The following is a 19165-nucleotide window of genomic DNA, read 5'->3' on the forward strand; positions in this document are numbered from 1 at the left end:
TCATTAAACTATTTGACCTTTAAAGTTTTCTAGAGAATTATTTGATGTTAATTTATCTTCAATATTTGGTATCGCTTACTCATGACTGGGAATTCTGGCAGCTTCCTGTTAGTAATGAAAGTGAAATAGTGACTTCCTTAATTATTGCAAGCCTGATTATTGTAGAAAAGATTTTTTTAGTCTTTCTTGCCATTATAAATGTTTCTTCAGCCATTTTAGGTTTTCCCCCCTCTCTGCTTTCCCTCAGTTATAATTTTCTTGAAAACTTAAAGTAAAAACAAACAAACAAACCACGAAACCAAAAAACCGCAGCCAAACAGTGTTTCTGATATTGAACTTCATTATAAAGTTTTAAAATGAAGGATGAGACACAACTGGTTGCCCAGTTAGACTATAGCATTCCTGTTTCTAAGTAGGAACTTAATTACCTTCTTCTTTTTAGGGTGTTGTTGGAGGTGTGACGGGCATAATCACTAAACCTGTAGAAGGTAAGCACTAAGGTTGCATTGCACTGCACTGCTTAAATGGTTTCCCAATACTTTACAACTTATTTTGTAATTTTAAGAAATATCAATCTAAGTGTGGTGATGCCAAAGGTAGTAAGATTATTTTTATATTTCTAATTCAAATGTGACCTTATACGATGATTTACTCAAATATATTTATAGCTGTTGTTGGCTTACCACCTTTTCAGCCTTTGTATGAATTGAGGAATGGTTGTCTTTGTGACATATTTTGTTAGGCCTGCTGGAGTACCCAATTTATTGTTTAAAGCCAGAATAAAGTTACTAAAAATAATAAATTAAAAAGCACTGATTGAAAAAGTTTTTTTGAGACTGCTAAGGTTGGAGAAATCTTAAAAAGTAAATTTGGTTTTATGCCTGAGATAAATATTTGTTTTTGTGAAGACTGTCACTTTATCAGTATGATAGATGATGAAAAAATCCAAGAAAAAAAGCCTCTTACTAAATTTCACAGCAGAGTGATTTAAATGTTGGAAGTTAATTGTTACTGTGTTGTATTTTATAGATTATTGGCAGATACTTTGAGATGTAGTCCTTCTCTCATTGGTGGATGAACACGCATGCTTTCTAAACACTATCTTGGCTCTTCCATAGTTATGTGTCACCAGAAACACATAATTTTGAGATAGAAGTAGTTAACTTCCATTATACTTGTGCATCTTAGAGTCTTCAGATTATTTTGTTATTACTGTCAACCTATAAAAACTGATATATTGGCCTACAATCCAGACTGAAAGTGTGAGAAAGAGAATCTAGTTAATGTCTCAGTTATGCTGGCTTTGGAGGCTGGTAAGGTGTTAAGTGAACAGCAATATGTCTGAACAGACAAGGAAGCAATGTGTGACTTCTCACAGAGAACTGTTTTTTATAAGTGGATTGTATGTAATTGATTGCTGTGGGCTGTTTCCAGTACAAAACAGTTCTAGTACAGCCTGGAGCGGTAATGATTTAAATCTGTGTTTGTTAATGTCTTCAGGTAGGTCATTAAAACTATGTCTTCTTCTGTTCCCTTTCTTTTAAAGGGGCCAAAAAAGAAGGTGCAGCTGGATTCTTTAAAGGAATTGGAAAGGGGCTTGTAGGAGTGGTAGCCCGCCCAACAGGTGGCATCGTAGATATGGCAAGCAGTACCTTCCAGGGTATTCAAAGGTAAAATGTCAAAAGGAAGTTTTGAAGTACTTTCCATATGTTGGATACCAGGTGGTAAAGTGGTCCAGTAGTGACACACAATTGCTTGTGTTAAACACAATATGCAGTAGGATATATGGGGTTGAGAGATGCCTAGTAGCCTGTAATGAATGTATTTTATGGTGATCTCTGGAAATTGCTGCTTCAGAATACATATTGCAGTGTTGTAGTTCAAATAGATGGTAACTAGTCCATTTTCTCCTTTTCACTCCCTCCCCTAATCAGAAAGTAATTAAAAGATCTTGTGTAAATTTTACTTTTGAGATAGGTTTATGTACTGCTGAATGCAAATATCTAAATGTCATTTAAACTTACTGTAATAAACAAACCATTGAAATTTTTGGAGGAAAACTTGCCAGTTTAAATTTGGTTAGCAGTGCACATCAGGGGTTTCTTGTGTTTCAGGGGGGCCTTTGGAAAGTCTGTTAATAAACACGAGAACCCTTAGTAAATTATCCACAGTTGGGAGTAAACTTCTCCAAGTTATTCTGTAGCTAATTGGCTAATGTTACTTTGGATTTATTACTAGCAGTGTGTCTTTACTATTTACATCTGTAGGGTACCCGGGAAGTGTAAGTGGGATATGTGGCAGGTGAAAGTGTGACTTTTTAAAGAAACATTGGTGAAAGTCAGAATTGTAGCATGCTTACCAGAATACTGTTCCACTGTCTATGGCAGGGTGGCAGAATCAACTGAAGAAGTATCTAATCTCCGTCCTCCACGTTTCATTCATGAAGATGGCATCATCCGGCCATACGATAGGGTGGAAGCTGAGGGTTATGATTTATTTGAGGTATGACTTGCATTGTGAATACAGTTAAAATTCTCTAACCTACAGCGTTCCATAAAGGATTATGTTACAAAAAAGCTGCCAGGGATCTGTGGCAGTTATCTGTAGTAAAAATTTGCCCCAGCCTATTTCATAAAGCAAGCATGTATAGTAGAGAAGGCCAGGTGCTTGTAGTAACCTGAATGCGACAAGAGAACTGCAGCATTGCTGTTAAATGATCTTCTGCACATTATGTTCTGTAATTGCTTATCTCATGCTCTGGAAGCAGGTAGCAGGATTAAGAATTAGTAGGATTAAGATTTGAGTATGTGGAAACAAAAACATTTTGATACTCAGTTCTAGTGTTTTGCTTAATTACAAAGCTGAGGCTGGTTTACAAACTAAGCAATTTTTAAATAGGATGAATAGAGCTTGAATTGTTTGGCATATAATACAACTACCGAAATTCCTTTTTTTTTTTTTTTTGTAGTATCAGCAGTTGAAAAAACTGCATGAATTCTCAAAATACCATGTTTTGGTATTTCCTTATGTTATTCTTAATACCAATATGTCATAGCTACAGGCATTGTGTGGATATTAGTCTGCTTCTACATCTGGATGACTGGATGTGGCTAACATACAGAGGATGAATAACAGTTGTTTTCAAGTCCTAGATAATCAGAATCCAGTTAATTTGTATTTCAGCTTTCATGTTCTTAAAGCTTACCTTAAAATATGTGTATTGTTGCTGAAAAGTTAGAATAAAATAACTGTCTACATTAACATTTTAAGACCGAAACGTGCATATTTGCCACTTCCTTCTAGATGTTCTTTTAATCCTTATTTCCTATTCTGTTTCTAATGTTTTTCTTCTTTCTCTTTCTCTCCTGGCATACGCAGCAAGAACTGGAATAACGGAGTAAACACTTTCCATATTTCTTCTCTATTTCAGTCACAGTCTTTTATCTGCCTTAAGTGTTTAGATTAAGGGCATGATTACATTTAATATATCCCCTTCATTCTTATCTTTTCTGTGTAGCAGTTGAATAGAACAGTGTTTCATTTTGTCCAGGCTAAGAAAACAAACTTGTATAACCACCTTCAGTAACATTAGATGAGTGGGTAAGATGTGAGAGGCAGGGAGGGTTTGTTTCCTGTATATTTGTTTTTCTAAGGATGCTTAGCTTCTTATGAGTGGCAACAATAGAAGGTACTTAGGGAATAAACCCAGGCAGGGTAGATGCTGAGTTCATTTATTTATTAGCATTTTCTTAGAGCCAGGGCTGTGGATGAAGGGAGAAAGCAACATTTTGATACTTGTGCAAAATTTAAAATTGTGATATTGAGTGGAATATTCTTCTGTGAAAATGCTTACAACTCCATGATACAGAAATACTGTTTCCGTATAAATGCTAAGAAAACTTGTATTTGTGGTTTCTGTAATATGCCATAGGCCTGTCACTTACACATATGATGAACCACTATCACTTCAAGTTACTACTACTACAACTTCTTTATGAAATTTTGTCAATTAAAAAATGTAGCCAGCTCAGTTGATTCTGGTTTCATTCACAGAATCGTCTGGGGCTTTGCTGTTCAACATACTTAAATGTAAACTTCCAGCTGTTAACATGAATTTACATATATATATATATATATATATAAAATAAAAATATATTTCTAAATTAAGTGATGCCATAAATTTCATTTCTAATACAGCATTTCATAAATTAACAAGCTGTTCTCAGAGCAAATTGTTTGCCTAGCATACATGAAAAAAAACATTGAGCAGAGAGCTCCTGCTAATGCCTTTTTAGAATTTAGTGGTCAGTAGTCAGCTTAATTATTTTAAAATTGATTAAAAAAAATAAAATATCTAATGAACTGTTAGTTTAGCTGATTAAATGAAATTAAATTGTTGTGATATACTAAGCAGACCAAATTTCTTCATGTAGTGAGATTTTTTTTATTTTTATTTTTTGAGCTATATTGTTCCTATCTATCAAAAAGGAAAAGGTAGCACAATTAACACTGAAAACTGGATATTATGCAGTTCCTGCACAACTAATATTTGTATTCATCTTAGATCTAAATGGTGTAGACTGGAATTGTACACTAACCAAGAACAAATCCTCTGTATAGTTCACTAAATACAGTTTCTTCCTTTAGGAAGTCAGTTAATTGAATACGTTGGGTTTTGTTTGGGGTTTTTTGTTTGTTTATTTGTTTTAACTAACTGATTTTGATTATTATGCTAGAGGTTAGTGTTGGGAAGGTTTTGATTTCTAATGTAAATTACAAGCAAGAGGGGGACAGTGTCTTTACAGGATATAGGATATTTAACAAGGAAGATGAGTCAAAGTCAGTTTTATATGCATTTACAAATTTAATTGCAAATAACTCAGCTTATAGGTACTAGTGCTGTTTATTTTTGGATCCACTTTTGACCCAGCATTTTAAGTAGTTTAACCAGAATTCCCACCCTCTTATCTATTTTAACTAACTTTAATGCATATGTCCCTTTAAAATAAATATATGCTTACAAGGTTGAAACCTTGTAAGGTTATCTTAAGGAATGGATGTCTCAAATACTATCCAGTAGTTGGACAAAAAAAGTTTCACTTAAATACTCACTTGTATGTGAGTATAGACATTGGTAGACATTAGAGCTCAGCTTAGGAGGAGCATATATGTAGGTCTTAAAAGACAAGTTACTTTTTTCCACTCGGAACATTTTTTTTTTGTGCAGAATGAGGACAGCAGCCAGATGGAGTAGATCAGTTCACTTGTGTAAACTTGTTTACGCAGTGCATTTTCCCAGAAGTGCTGGATCTAATGTATATGGGCTATATAGGGATCTGCTCAGTCAATTCAAAACCTGGAAAGTTAGATTTGATGTCTTGCTGGCCATGTCTCTAGCTCATGCAGTGAGGCTTAGTAGTAGCATACGTGTTTTGTAAAACATAAATGCACAGTATTTATAGGTGGAGAAATCAAAGAACAAATAGGGCAACTCTAGGAGAATTGTTTTCCAAGGAATAAGTTCTCAAGAGTTTTAATCTTTGTATGAGGAGCGTTTGCAGTTGATGAGATATGCTAGAACAAGTAATGAATGCCTTTGGCTTTGTTACACTTTGCCTTTTAATATGCAGGTATTGCTGCCTGTTCTGGTGAGGAGACTGTCTTCTAACCCCAGCACTTAGGGTCTGACATGATGCAATTCATACATTATTCAATGTCTATGGCGTTACTTTGTTTCATTTCCCAGTTAAAGCATGGAGCTTTATAAAGAATGCAGAACACTTCATGAATAATTGAGACATGGTGGTGAGACAGTGTTGTGTGGCAGAGAGAATACTATGCTAGGTTTCAAGAAACTGCAGATTCTATTTCTGGTTGAGTCACTGTTCTGCTGTGTAAATTTGCAGTGGTTCTTTTATTTCTGTGTAAAATAAGAATGAGTTGAACTTATTTAAAGTGCTCTAGTACTCTCATAAAAATAGAAGCTTTTTGATAAAGATGCCGGAATTTTAAGAGTGTGCAGGTTATGGAGTAATTTGCATGAAGTGCAACCCGCTTTTTACATAATGCCACTACCATTGTGCTGACGTCTATCAGGTGCATTGAGAATAGCTCTGAGAAATATTGCATCTTTTAGGCACGGACCTCAGTGGGAACTCTTACTGTAGTAACATATTGCGTGTAAAATCTAAAAATACTATTGGGATTGTTTCTGAAATTATGAGAAACAGGCTTTCTCTCCAAAGCTTTGATTTTAAATAAAGGAACATGCTTATGAATATATCTGTTTAAATATGTAGCATGTCTTATTTCTACCTATCAAGCAAAAGGCTTCAGAATATGGATTGCAGCCTTTGAATTGCAGTCTTACATGGCAGTGGGTTTTATATTTCTTCAATTTTGACTTGTTTTTAAAATAACTATGGTTCACGTATAAAATGTGAGTTCATGTTTTGATTTTAGTTATATGCTGCCTTCTTTATTCTGATGTTTTGAAGAGACTTTGAGATAAGCAGTCTTTCTGGAATTTTTTTTCCTTTCATGTATGTTTTACAGTTTCAGAAATTTTAAAGATGGTCAGGAAGTTATATTTTTTTATAGAAGATGTGAACCCTCTATTTTTCATTGTTGGAAAATGCTGAATTAAAATGTTTTTCAAAACATTACATCACTAGGGAGCAAATCCAGAAAAACACTATGCTGTTGATTTAAATTCTTGAATATTAATCCACTTTTGAGCTTAAAGGATTTTTGAGGTCAGTTACAATGTATGATGATACTTTAAGACATTTTTTTAAACTTTTAAATATATGAAAATAAAATGCAAGTATAAGTAAATATTGAAGCCTCTTTTAATTCATTCTGATGTAAGCTGAGGTTACAGAAGATCTTTCCATTTTGGTTACTTAAACTGTATAGAGTTTTAAACTACATAACTTGTGTGGTCGATCATAGATAAATGTGGAGTCAAGTTTAGCTTCTGTTGTCATCTTACCAGTTTTATAGATCCAGCTATGGAAATACAGAAGGAGATGTATCTTTACAAGGAATACCTAAAAAGATATTGAACTTTTAGTGCTGTCTCCTTAATTCATTCTCACTAGTTTGTCAGAAATAACTTGAGAAATTTACTATTATACTGGCTGAATTCCATAGTAGCAGCTGTAAAATGAACTGAAGGTCATCTTATTTTGCGATGAAGAACATAAAACCAATTTTGGGGCATCCAGTTGCAGGCACTTGCTAAACGTTGATCTGAGGTACATGCATTCTGTATCCAGACAGGGCACATATAGCCTTCATTCTTCCTTATGTTTCTTCACGTTCCTACACAGGAGCTGCACATTTTCCATTAAAACAGATTGTATGATAAAAAAGGTGGTTGTATTGCTTAAAGAGTACAAAGCTAACATGCATTGACATGGCTACATAACTGTCTTCGTTAAGTTTTACTAATTAAACATTATTTACAAGTGGAATGTGTATTTTATAAAGAGTTTTTGTACTGATATAATGTTCTTAGTGGTAGAGAGTAGAGTAGATGTTTGAGATATGGGTACAATAGGTTAAATTTCAGCATCTCAGTTGATTTTTCTGTGATGATAGTTGAAAGCTCTTGATCTTACCAATAAATGGTAAGCTTGACTTTGTGACCTAGGAAGACTGTAGTAATTGGAGTTTCTGTAAAATCCTCTACTGATGACCATCATAACTTTAAATATAAAGAGCTCACGGTTGTCAGAGAATGTAACTAGGTTAGTGACCCTGACCAGGCTTTTGTGACTACTGTGCTGGAGCCCTGCGTTTGTTAGAAGCTTCTTGAGTATAAAAGGAATCCAGATGCTTTTGCTGGCTACAGTCCTGGGGCAAAGTCCTGGGCATGCACATCCTCTTTCCAACACTTGTTTCCAAGGTTGAGACTATATAATCCAACTGCTCTACTATTACTAATGTTGCTGGGTTCTAAATGTTGTCTAGTTGCTTACGAGTAACTTCACAGAATTCCAACACCAGTGGCACTTTGATTTGCAGGTTCAGAGATGTGAGATGATTGAAGTATAAGAATGTATGTATTGCATCTTACAACTATACTTAGCTTTGCAGTCTGAAATAAACATGGAACTAGCTTTAAATCTGATGTGTATATTCCTTGTTGTAGTTTTTTCATGCTAAGAGTTTTCATCTTCAAATGTAATAATGTATGTCTTCTCAAAGAGAAGGGTAAGCATGGGTATTTTAGGGGCTTCTCATTGGAGCGTTCTGCTGGTAGTTGGGTTAGGTAAGATCTGTGTAATGACACTTACTATGGTAGGCTTGCTACCCAGAGAATTCATGATCTCTGCGTTTAATGCAACCTGTGTACAGATAAGGTTCTTTAGTAACAATTACATGTTTACCATGTACATGACAATTGCAGTTGGAATGTGAATTCTAGCAACCTTACAGCTACTAAATCTATACAGGATTATAACAGAAAACATGGATTTAATTCTAGTAGACCACTTTTGTCCTGAAAACTAACATGTTATATTAGTTAATGAAGCAGGCAGCAAAGTAGGGTGGACAGAAACAGGTTGCCTGTGCTCTGACAAATTTGTAGGAGGAGAACTGGTAGTTGGCACAGATTTATTCTCATACCCAGTTTGAGGTTGGATTCCCATTGGTTGTACGTTATTTGTTTCACAACTTCATCTTTTTCTACATGATGTTTTGATGTGTATCCATTTCCAACAAATAAGTTGATGTGTTGCTCTGAATCTTGTTGACTTTAAGCCAGTGTTATTGTGAGCTTGATTTAGGGATAACTGCGAGACTGTCTTCTGTCCTGCTCTTTGTTGTTGATAGACTATTGTAAACCTGGTGACATGCTCTAGAAAATACTATATTTCAGTTAAACAGCATGTACAGAATAGGAAATCTGAAAAACAGGTAATTAAAAAATTAATGAAGAACTAAAAAAAAAAAGCTAGGAAGCACTTCAGTACTTTATTTTTGAAGCTTTAACCTCTGTATTCATAGTTTGTCACTTGAGTTTTGGTTGTCTAACAGAAACCTGATGAATAATTTGATCTACACTTTAATATACCTTATTTTCGATGTTGAATAGGCATGTCTGTTCAATGCTTCAGAAGCCTGATGTTGAGGTGCATCGAGTATTTGTAACTTGGTAGTTTATTTCTAAGGGTCTGGGTCATGTGGTGCCACCTCTTCAAGGTACTGTTGCAGGATTTTCACTCTTGAATCAAGTCTGCAGCATGAGGTGTAACAGAATGAACATTACTAAACAATTATTAGCACTGAAAGGAAATTAAAGCTGAAGAAACAGTCTGATAATGCAGTGTCAATGTTCCACCTTTTGAGTGGAGCGGATCAGACCTTTCAGTGACTCAGCTTCAGGAGTGAGAACACTGTGAAAGCCTGCCTTTAAAGAACAGTTCAATGAGGTAACTTTTTAAAAGGCTTTTGAATTGAAACCACCACTTTGAGTTTTCTTTTTACAGCCCTCAAATTATTTTCTATTTCTGTTTCAGAAATTGCACATCAGAAAGCTGGAAAAAGAGAGCTATCGATACCACTGTGTGCTTCCAAGAGGCAGAAGAGCAAACCTTATTGTTACCAATAGGTATTAAGTTTTGAAGGCTTTCTAAGGGCTTGTCTTGGTTTCAACTTGTGGATTAGACATCTGGCTAAGTCTAAACTGATTGCTGTTCTCTGCATATGTACTTTCCTTATCCATTTTCTTGATTTTTTTTTTTTTTTTTCTAGTTTACTTTGTTTCCTTTATGGAAAATGTGATACGGTAATGATGTCAATACTAAATACTAGTTTAGGAAGACAGTTTACTCTGAGGCCAGTGACCCTTTCATCATACTGGAGGGAAATATTCTTTCTAATTTTTCAAGTTAGCTTGTGATAAGCATTTGCAGTCAAACCAATGTTTTGAGAATGCACGTGTTTACAGTCTTGTTAATTAAAGGATACTCTAAATGGAGTCTTTAAGTTTTTGTACAAGTATGAAAATTAATATTAAACTCATCATACAATTTTTAGAATTCAAGATATTACTAGTCTTGGATATGCAGTTTGCAGACTCAAAACTTTCTAAATACACTTAGATAATGAAAAGAAACCCATGCATTATGACTACTTCCACATCCCGAATGCCACCAACTTCCACTTTGCCTGAATGAATGAGATAGGCTCATCCATAATGAGACTACAGGAGGCATTCCACCCTGTTTGTTTTATAACAGCTAGCACACCTCAAAATTCATGCTGCAGCTGAACAAGTTTTTTCAAGACACTGAAAAAGTCCTGTAATGATAGTTAGGTGATTTAGTTGTTTGCAACTTCAGATAAATGTGTACTTTTCTCCTTATCCCAGTTCTTCTCCGCATGCATAAAAGTTCTAGTTTAACTCCATTCAGAACTGCCGCTTGTTTTTGTCTTAGTGTGCTAGCTGACATTGGAGCTTTGAAGTAATTGAAGAGGCAGCTAGCTAGCAACTCTCAACAGTAGCAAATGATCATCTGTCAGTCTAGTAGTACTTGTGTGACAGTGTACCTGTTTGATTACCTTCATCTGGTAGAGTCTGGCTTTGAGGAACTGGTTTTGATTAACTGATGACCCTCCAGTATCCAATTCTAGTAAAATGTTTGGATTTGGAGGGCTGGGTGGGTTTCGATTAAGTTGGCCTGTGCATACTATGCAATGTCATAGATCATCTGTGAGTCTTAAGGACAAAGTGATTATCTCAGAATATATATTAAGGAAATACAGTTCCACTGTGACTGAGTGGATACTTTTAACCAACATAGAAAATGTCTTCTCAAAAAATTTTCTTTTCTTCATTTTATTTGTTTTTCTGGCAAAGCTCTAGTCCCAGGGAGAAATTAAGTATTAACTTTTTTCTTGTGAACAGGAGAGTGATACATGTAAAAGAAGTGGAAATCTTAGGCCATTTAACAACAGATTGGGATTACTTATTTGAAGACTTTACACGCTGTCCCTCCTACGAAGCAAATGTTTTAAAAATAACTGTTTTGGTAAGAAAAGCATGTAAACTTCTTTTATTTAACACTATTTAGGGGTCCCAATGTGCTCTTGACTTATTTATGGTTCTAACTGCTGACTATGGGACTATGAAACAGGATTTACTTCAGATTTCTTGAAAGTATGAGTTGGGTTGGACAGAGGCCACACTGAAATCTAACCTGAAGTTGACATTCAAGCCATTTCAGTATCAGATCTTGCATTCTTGTTTTGTGAGTCACCCGAAGTATGTTTTTGTTCCCCTCTGCAACAGGATCAAAGGATGTTCCAGAGGAAGGACAGTACCGGTCATGAATGCATAAAGACAGTTCAGCTTCAGGATGAAACTACAGCAAGGGTATATTCTTTTTTTTTTTTTTTCTTTCATCTTCTTTCCTTATGATATTGTTAACAGTTGTTGAAGCTTAGCGTATAAAAGGATAGTAATGTTCAGACACTCGCTGTGGAATAGGCTGCTGTGCCTGAGGACAGTTTACCATACTTTGATGTTGGAAAATGAGTTTAATCAGGAGGATGATGAGACAAGATAGTCTAAAGCATTCAAGAGAGTATATGCAGTAATAATTAAAGGTTGAAGTTGCATAGTCTTATGTTTTGTATATTAAAACTCATTAAAGGAAAACAATTCAAATACCTGAAGTATTAAGTTCACTATAGTCTCTAGGATTCAATATACCTCTGAATTTTGCTATCTCTTCATTATTTCAGGATCACTGGACTAACCCAATAAGTGTACCTTGTGTGAAAAGGCGTACTTAGATTCTTCCCCACCTCTGGGTTTTCTACTATTTATGTCTAAATGTTTGTTCATATTGATGCTGGAGAGGCTGATTTATTTCAGGAGCTTTTGTTCTATGGATGGATGGGTCTCATGGCTAACTCACATAAGCTGAACTAACAATTTTGTATGAATTCCAGGGTATTTCAACAACAGAAAAATTTACCTAGGAAACCATGCATCTTACTGTAGTTTTGTATCAGATGATGAGAGAAGAGTACCTCCCTGGTAGCAAAAGTAAAATCAATTAGATCCACAGCGTCTTCAAAGGACACTTGAAATTGTAGCTCCTGTAAACAGCAAGTCAGCAGCTAGAATCAGAATAGGGGCCAAATTGCTTCTATTCAATTGATCAAGTCTTCTAAAAGAATGGGTTAGACTGGGAAGGAAAAAAAATTGCTATCATTTTGAGGCACTTTTTTTATCTACTGGAAGAGTCTATATTATTTTTTTACTGTATCTTGTCTAAAGATAAAGTTCCTTCAGCTTTTTATTAGAGCATGTCTTCCAAATCACACTTCTGGTTAACTAATTTAAATGCTTTTAGTTTGTCTGTATCTTAGTGTCATGGCCAAAGCTGGAACATTGTACAAAACATGCAGGCCACACTAGAAGGATACTACTTTGTGTTTAATTCTATTTTTTTCTGTTATTGCATAACTGCATGTTCCTTTCTTTACTAGTCTTTATGCTGATCGTATATGCTGAAAATAAATTTTTTCTGTTCTGGAGTGCAACACAACCCATTTATCTTCCATGGATTTCTGTTTCTTGAGTTTATCAGTATTACTCTTCATTTTGCATCTCGCTTCTTTGCATAGATCCCACTTGTAAAACAATACCAATTTGATGGAAGACACAAAAAAAGTATACTTCACAAATAATTGTCACTTCTGTGAAGACTTCCGTGGTACCCTTTTTATGTGCATGAAACAAATGTCTTTAAGATCAGGTTAAGGTTATCTGTAGCTTTTTTGTTCTTTCTGTCTCCGCTAAAAAATAAACAAGGGTTTTAGGTTTGTCCTTCTTCAGTCCTCTGAATCTTTCTCCAGCCTCCATGAGTTATCAGAAATCCATAAATGTTTGAAATACTTCAAGTACACGTGATGCCTATTATTTGTCCATCCAGCTTAACTTATCCTTTATTTTAATATTCATTGTTGTATAAATGAGTTTTATTGAAATAATGCATAAGAAAAGCCCTCACAAGCATTTCAAACACTTCAGCTTTCACTACATGCTGGAATTACTCAGGTAAAATCAGAGTGACCATCTAGGCTACCCCAGTATGTTTTGTTTTGTTTTTCCCTAGGCATTTACACATATCACATTGACATTAATTTTCTCAGACTAGAAATACACCACTGTGTTAATATTGTGTATACACATTTTACGCATAATGTACAATATGTTTAATGTTAGACAGTTGAGATGTGGGGGATTTTTTAACTATTAGATTGTTTGGATTCAGGAATTAAAAACGACTGGTTTAGTTGCACTGTTTTGTTCAATTAACTTGTTTCTAATTTTAGAATTATTGTTAGGTTCTATTTTAATATATCCTTTTGTGGATTTCAACTAACTATCCAGTTTGAGAGTGCTTTTAATTGTAAATATTTTCAAAAGTGCCTGCTGTCATTTATATCTTCTTTTAATTATTGTGAATGATTCTCTTATATTTCCAGATCACAATAATTGAAATTTCTTGGTTGTTTGGCCTGGACATAGTCCTCTTCTAAGGCTCTTTACCTCAGTAGGCTGTCAATACTTTTCTATCCATTTGAGAAGAGAAAAAACTGCTTAATTTGATCTGATACTAAATTTTCTTCAAAAGACCTTATTCTGACAGCATTTAAACTTTTGCTAAAAATAATGTGTAGCAACAGGAGCAGAGGGTGTCAAGAGTCAACATGTGCCAATTAATGGATCTAGTATGTTGCAGTACTTGATCACTATGTTTATTTAAGAGGCCTTTGATCCCATAATATTGCATTCAGCAAAGATAGAAGGCATGCATCCTTACATTTGTGTTAGTGAATATTACTTACGTGGAAGGGCTATTTAAATGTTAACTGCTGTTTTACAGTGTATATGTGTTAATAGTACAGGCTGTAGTTCCCAGCTGTGTAGGCCAACTGGACATGAGTTTATTGCTGGATCTTTAAATGGCCTGACTTTGAAAGCCTCCAGAGCATATAGTATTGGAAATGTCATTTGCTTATCTGTTTAAAATTAGATCACTTGTATTGGGGTGCTGCCTGAGGAAGGTTTATCTAGTTAAGTGTGAATAACATCATTAATGTTACTACTTGAAAAATCAGAGCAGATTGACAATATCACTGAAGGTTTTCTGGGTTGAATATTATGCATGTGAATCAGAAGCTACGTATCTAACTTAAACTAGCCAGTGCATATGTAGGTTTTAATGTTCATTGATTTAGCTATTTTTAGTAGTGGAAGAAAACTGCAGATTGCATGCTTTAATTTTCTAACTTTCAATATGTTGCTTTACAGAGGATTTGTCGTGCCATTCAGGAAGCCCAGGCAACAAGAAAACAACAAAAGTTGGTGAAGCAAGCATCGTTGCAGTTGAAGAAACCACAAATGCTATCTTAATAATGACGGGATTTGTCGGGTTTGACCTTTGGTATGCAATTTTAAACCTAAAATTGATTAGAAGTGACATGGAGACATTGTACAGAAAGCTAAGATAAAGTATCTGAGGTCTTCCTTCAAAGTTAACAGCCATAAACACTTTATTTTAAGAAGCTATGCCTCTTTCTAAAACTATCGATTTCAATATTCTAAAATAAGCATTGAAGTTTGAAAATTAGAAGTTCTGCTACAATGTTTTCCCACTCTGAAATTTTCTTTTCTGCCCTTTATTGTGTCAGGAGTTCTTGTAAATGGATTCTAAAATAAAGTGGTTCTCTGATTTGCACTCTAAGTTTATGGTTTACAGACAGGTTGTAGTAATTGTGTTTCTAGCAGTTTGCGAAATGAAGTACTTATGTTACTGATTGAAACTGATTAAAAAGTATTTCTATTTTAGTCAGCATTCTCTTCAAATTAAGAAAAAAGTATCCATAATTTAGCTACTATAATTTCATCTGTGTCTGTTTAGTATTAGAAAATACTGCACTGGAGCAACATAAGAATGAATACGTATGAAAGAAATAGGCTATTGTTTTCTGGAAATGCTTACTTTGGAATGCCACTTACACTGTAAATGAAAATCTGCACTTTAAAAATGGAAAATATTATTCACCTGTCATATGCATATGTATGGTTTTGGTTGTATTGCTGTAGCTTAAAGACTTCTCCAGGAGGAACAGCACGCTGGTTTTAGACAGCATTGTATGTCAAAAAGCTTAAATAAAAGTAATTAGCTTTCCATATTTCAGTGTATAGTTACTCCACTGGAAGAGTGCCATGTCATTAAGCTAAAAGTCACTTCTGATATAATTTTTTTGTTGCAGTTTCTCTTCCTGAAGACTGTTAGCATTCAGTTTAGCAAGATACTTATGCACATTTAAAGTATATGCCTAGTTCTTAATGGTATGAATAATTGCACGAACTTCATTGACACAAGTTCTGTTCTTAACACTAGGCACATACATAAGTAACTGTCTGGATCAAGCACTATATGAGCAAAAAGATTTGAGTTCAGTCAGCAGTGAACAAAGAGCTCTTGCTGTCAGTCTTTGGCTCTCAAATAAGAAATAAAGTGTCCTTGCAAATACTTGTGAAAATTTGCTCTTTCCAACTTAATTCAATTGGGAAGAATGATTTCTGGTTTTTTATTTAATTTTGTGCTAGATAACAGCTATAGACACAAAATCAATGAATAAAAATGGCAATATTCTTGCATAGATCTATTCAGTAAGTAGAGCAATCATGATAACTAGGCCTGAATTTTTAAATTTTCTTTATACTTAAGGGCTGGTGGATTCTATAAATGTACTCTTAACCTGTACCTATGATGTCTCCAAAACTATAAAGCTTAAGATATTTGAAAGTAAGCTGCCAAACACAGAACTTTTAGAGAGCATCTGCAGACATGATTTTATTGCTTATTGTATGCACATGGCTATTAATCCAGTTTGCTATGATGGAAAATATGTGGTACAACCTTTAATTCTGTGATATCGCCTATTTTCTAGAAAGCTCTGCTCAAACATTAACTAAATTAGCTGTCTAGGTTGTATGTATTTCAAGCCTGTGTTTAAAAGAAAAAGGAAAATAAATTTTTATATGCAATTATTTGTGCTATGATTTTAAGTGTTGTTACTTCTAAAATACATTGTATGCTGTTGGTTTGCCACATGTCACTGGCGCTATATGAAAAGGATCATTGGAGTACTAGTGTACTGTAGAAGAGCTTTCTACAGCCCAGCATTTCTTTCAGCGTGGTTTCTAGCATGTAAGCGATAGTTTTGTGTACTGCCTCTTAATTCATAGTTGAAAACAGATTTCACTTTAGTCTACTCTCAGCGCATGTTTAGATGGTACCATGTGCCTATTTTGAAGTAGAGAATTGGAGTTTAAAACAGTTCTGATGACACGTTTCTGACTCCAGTCTTTTGCTTGATTCAGTTCTGTAATTCTTCATATTTATTTGTAAACTTCTGGCTTGAATTGTAAACAGTAGATATTTTATTTTCTAACTTTATATGTGATTAGGTTCAGTGAGGTAGCTTCCTATTCAAAATAGTCTGAAGAAGCAGTAGGGTTCTATAGAACACTTTTTTATTTTGAAATGCATGTCTTTGCAGTTTGGGTTCCTAGATGAATATGAATGGGTAGATGACGCTAAAAATTCCAGCTGAAGAAGTAATGAATGCCCTTAGTCCCTTGGATCAAGTACTCAAGAGGACATGAGAGAGATCGTTTGCTACAGAATTCCATTTCTTGCTTAAATGAAGATGGATGTTCAGGACCAATAGGTTTCCAGTGCTTGTCCTGTGCTTCCCTCAAGTGTTCCATTCCATTTTACCATGTGCACAGTCTTTGCTCTTGTTTTTCATCCAGCCTTTTGCATTGCTGCATTCTCTCCAGCTGCAAATGCCGTTGGCTGTACCTAGGCTTTGCTCTCCAACTTTGGCAACTTTCTTTTCCTGTTCCCTTTCTGCTCTTTTCCTTAAGCTGGTGCATCTTCTTGAAGTGCTGGCTGAGGGAGTTAAGGGACAAGGAGGGGTCTTGTCCCTATGTATAAGTCCAGCATAAGAACAACTGCAGAATTACATCCTGTTTAGGTGATCTGTAGGAATGAGATGTTGTTGGGGTAGAGTGCATTTTCAGACAGTCTTTAGTGAGGAATTTCAACCAGGTGCTGCAATGCAAAGTGAAAGGGCTTTTCTGAAGATTTTGGCTTTTTTTTTTTTTTTTTTTAAACTGGCAACAAAGTGATTTCCCATACCTTCAAGTCTTTTGTTTCTATGAAGCTATAGAGTTTCAGTATTACTGAGCACACAAGGTGGCCAAACTGTTGAAATCTTCCTAGACCTTTCCTCACAATGAGCTCCCAGAATTTTTCACTGTCTCAAAAGCCAAGTTTTACAGAATATACATGGAATACTAGCTTGCTAATTAGAACTCCAAGCATTTAGGTCAGGCCTAGGTCCTTACTTTGCTTCAGTTACTCCATCGCTTTCTGGCTCATCATAGGTTTCTCTGGCTCTTCAGAAGCTTTTTTTTTTTTTTTTTTTTTTAACAAGGCGTGGATGGGTGTTTAATCCTTGCAACTCAGTTTTCTCAGTGTCTTGCTTGAGCTGTAGCCTCCTTTCTGAAACTTTCTCTGTCCTTTCTGTCATGGCCTCCTTCCCCCAGCATGCTCAGTTGCTTCCTAGGTAAAGAACAGTATGTTGGTCCTCAATGTAGATCTATCTCAACTTAGTAACCATTTTAAAGGATAGTAGCAGAAAATGATAATAAAATCAAAGTGTTTCATGTAAAAACATGTTAATATGCTTTTGCTTATAATTTTAGAACCATCTAATGCTTTAAAAAAGAAAAAGAGAGAAAAACATGAGAACTTTTGGAATAGATAATGGATATAAGTGGTTCTTCACAGGGTGGTGCTATCATTTCCACTTAACTGTGGGCTTTTTTTAGGGAGTATTTTACTTTGATAGTTTTCATTGAATTTCTGTCCAATCTGGAGACTAGTAAGTCTTCATTTGCTGAAATGTTGTATTTTTAAAATACAATCAGCTTCTTTACTAATTTATTCCATGAGCTTGGTCCCTTTTGCTGTTAACTGTTCAGAGGGATTTTTAGGATCTCTTTCAATGGAATTTTAATTAGATTTTATTCAGACCTTTTCCTCTTCAAAGGACCCTATATTCATTAAGTTTACTACTACCAGTCGTTCTCTACAGAATTACAATAAGCCAACCACTTAAAACTACTGAAGTGAACTTTTAAAAGAAGAAAGTACCACCATCACCCCTCAACACCCTTAAAAACACTCAGATTGTGGAATCTCCATCCTTGTAGATATTAATAACCTGAGTCGACATGGTCCTGGACAACCTGCTCTAGCTGACTGTGGTTGGACTGTGCAATTTCAAGAAATATCTTCCAACCCCAGCTATTCTGTGGTTCTTTCACAATAAGAAATCTGAAATACCCCCCCAAAAGAAAGAAAATCACCAAAGATGTGAAGTTCTGTGTTTCCTGGGTTAATTTAAATTATTCCTATCAAAACAGCTTTACACCTTTCACCATCATGTTTAGCCATTTTCCTCAACACTTGTAGAGTCTAGAAGGTTTGGTTCATTATGGACACTGAATAGGGAGTGTTTTAGTAGTGAGAGATTAAATAGTTTTAGAGGGCATTAATTGTGAAGTTGAAGGAAGGGATAAATTAAGTATTTCAGTTTAACAATCAAGGTACCAGTATTTTTATTTGATTGCTGGCCGTAAATATGCTTTTGTTGTAATAGAGTAACATAGTGATTACACTAGGTATATTCTAATCTTGGTCTTTGGTTGACAACAAGGATTACTTACATAAGGGGATCTTGGGTCACTCAGTATTTAAAAATAAAATGGAAAGGATTTAATTTTAAAAGTGAAAACTGACTTGTGAAACCTGTTGAAACTAGCTAGCATCTGTTTGACAAAATAATTCTTTCAACAGCTTAAAGTTGCATTTAGTTGAACCTGAGTGTGAAGAGTTAATTTGGAATAGATGCCAGTGGACTGACCGCTTCAAGAGAAATCTTAATATAAGAAACAAGTGGAAGAGATTTGAGAATCAATGTACACAACTTCAGGTTCCATTGGAAAAATCAAAGCTTTAGTCTCTTCATTAAAATTTCCTGGACAAAG

The 19165-nt window shown here is 34.9% G+C and overlaps 1 protein-coding gene across 4 annotated transcripts in view; it reads left to right on the forward strand.

The window, feature by feature from the left end:
• Positions 1–17175, forward strand: part of VPS13C (vacuolar protein sorting 13 homolog C (S. cerevisiae)) — a 107100-nt gene extending 89925 nt beyond the window's left edge. For 2 of the 4 annotated variants that reach the window (XM_010571715.1, XM_010571722.1), the window contains 7 exons: positions 443–488; positions 1547–1670; positions 2388–2502; positions 9531–9622; positions 10922–11045; positions 11306–11389; positions 14345–16187. In XM_010571715.1, coding sequence (XP_010570017.1) covers positions 443–488; positions 1547–1670; positions 2388–2502; positions 9531–9622; positions 10922–11045; positions 11306–11389; positions 14345–14446 — 687 coding nt within the window. In that variant the 3' untranslated portion in view covers positions 14447–16187. Of the gene's footprint in view, positions 1–442; positions 489–1546; positions 1671–2387; positions 2503–3378; positions 3712–9530; positions 9623–10921; positions 11046–11305; positions 11390–14344; positions 16188–16605 lie in introns of those variants that run through there. The other 2 variants (XM_010571716.1, XM_010571717.1) reach the window with 2 other exon arrangements.
• Positions 17176–19165: the final 1990 nt, after the last annotated feature.

The sequence above is a fragment of the Haliaeetus leucocephalus genome, unplaced genomic scaffold, assembly GCF_000737465.1.
Source record: "Haliaeetus leucocephalus isolate CR32 unplaced genomic scaffold, Haliaeetus_leucocephalus-4.0 Scaffold339, whole genome shotgun sequence".
Lineage (NCBI taxonomy): Eukaryota > Metazoa > Chordata > Aves > Accipitriformes > Accipitridae > Haliaeetus > Haliaeetus leucocephalus.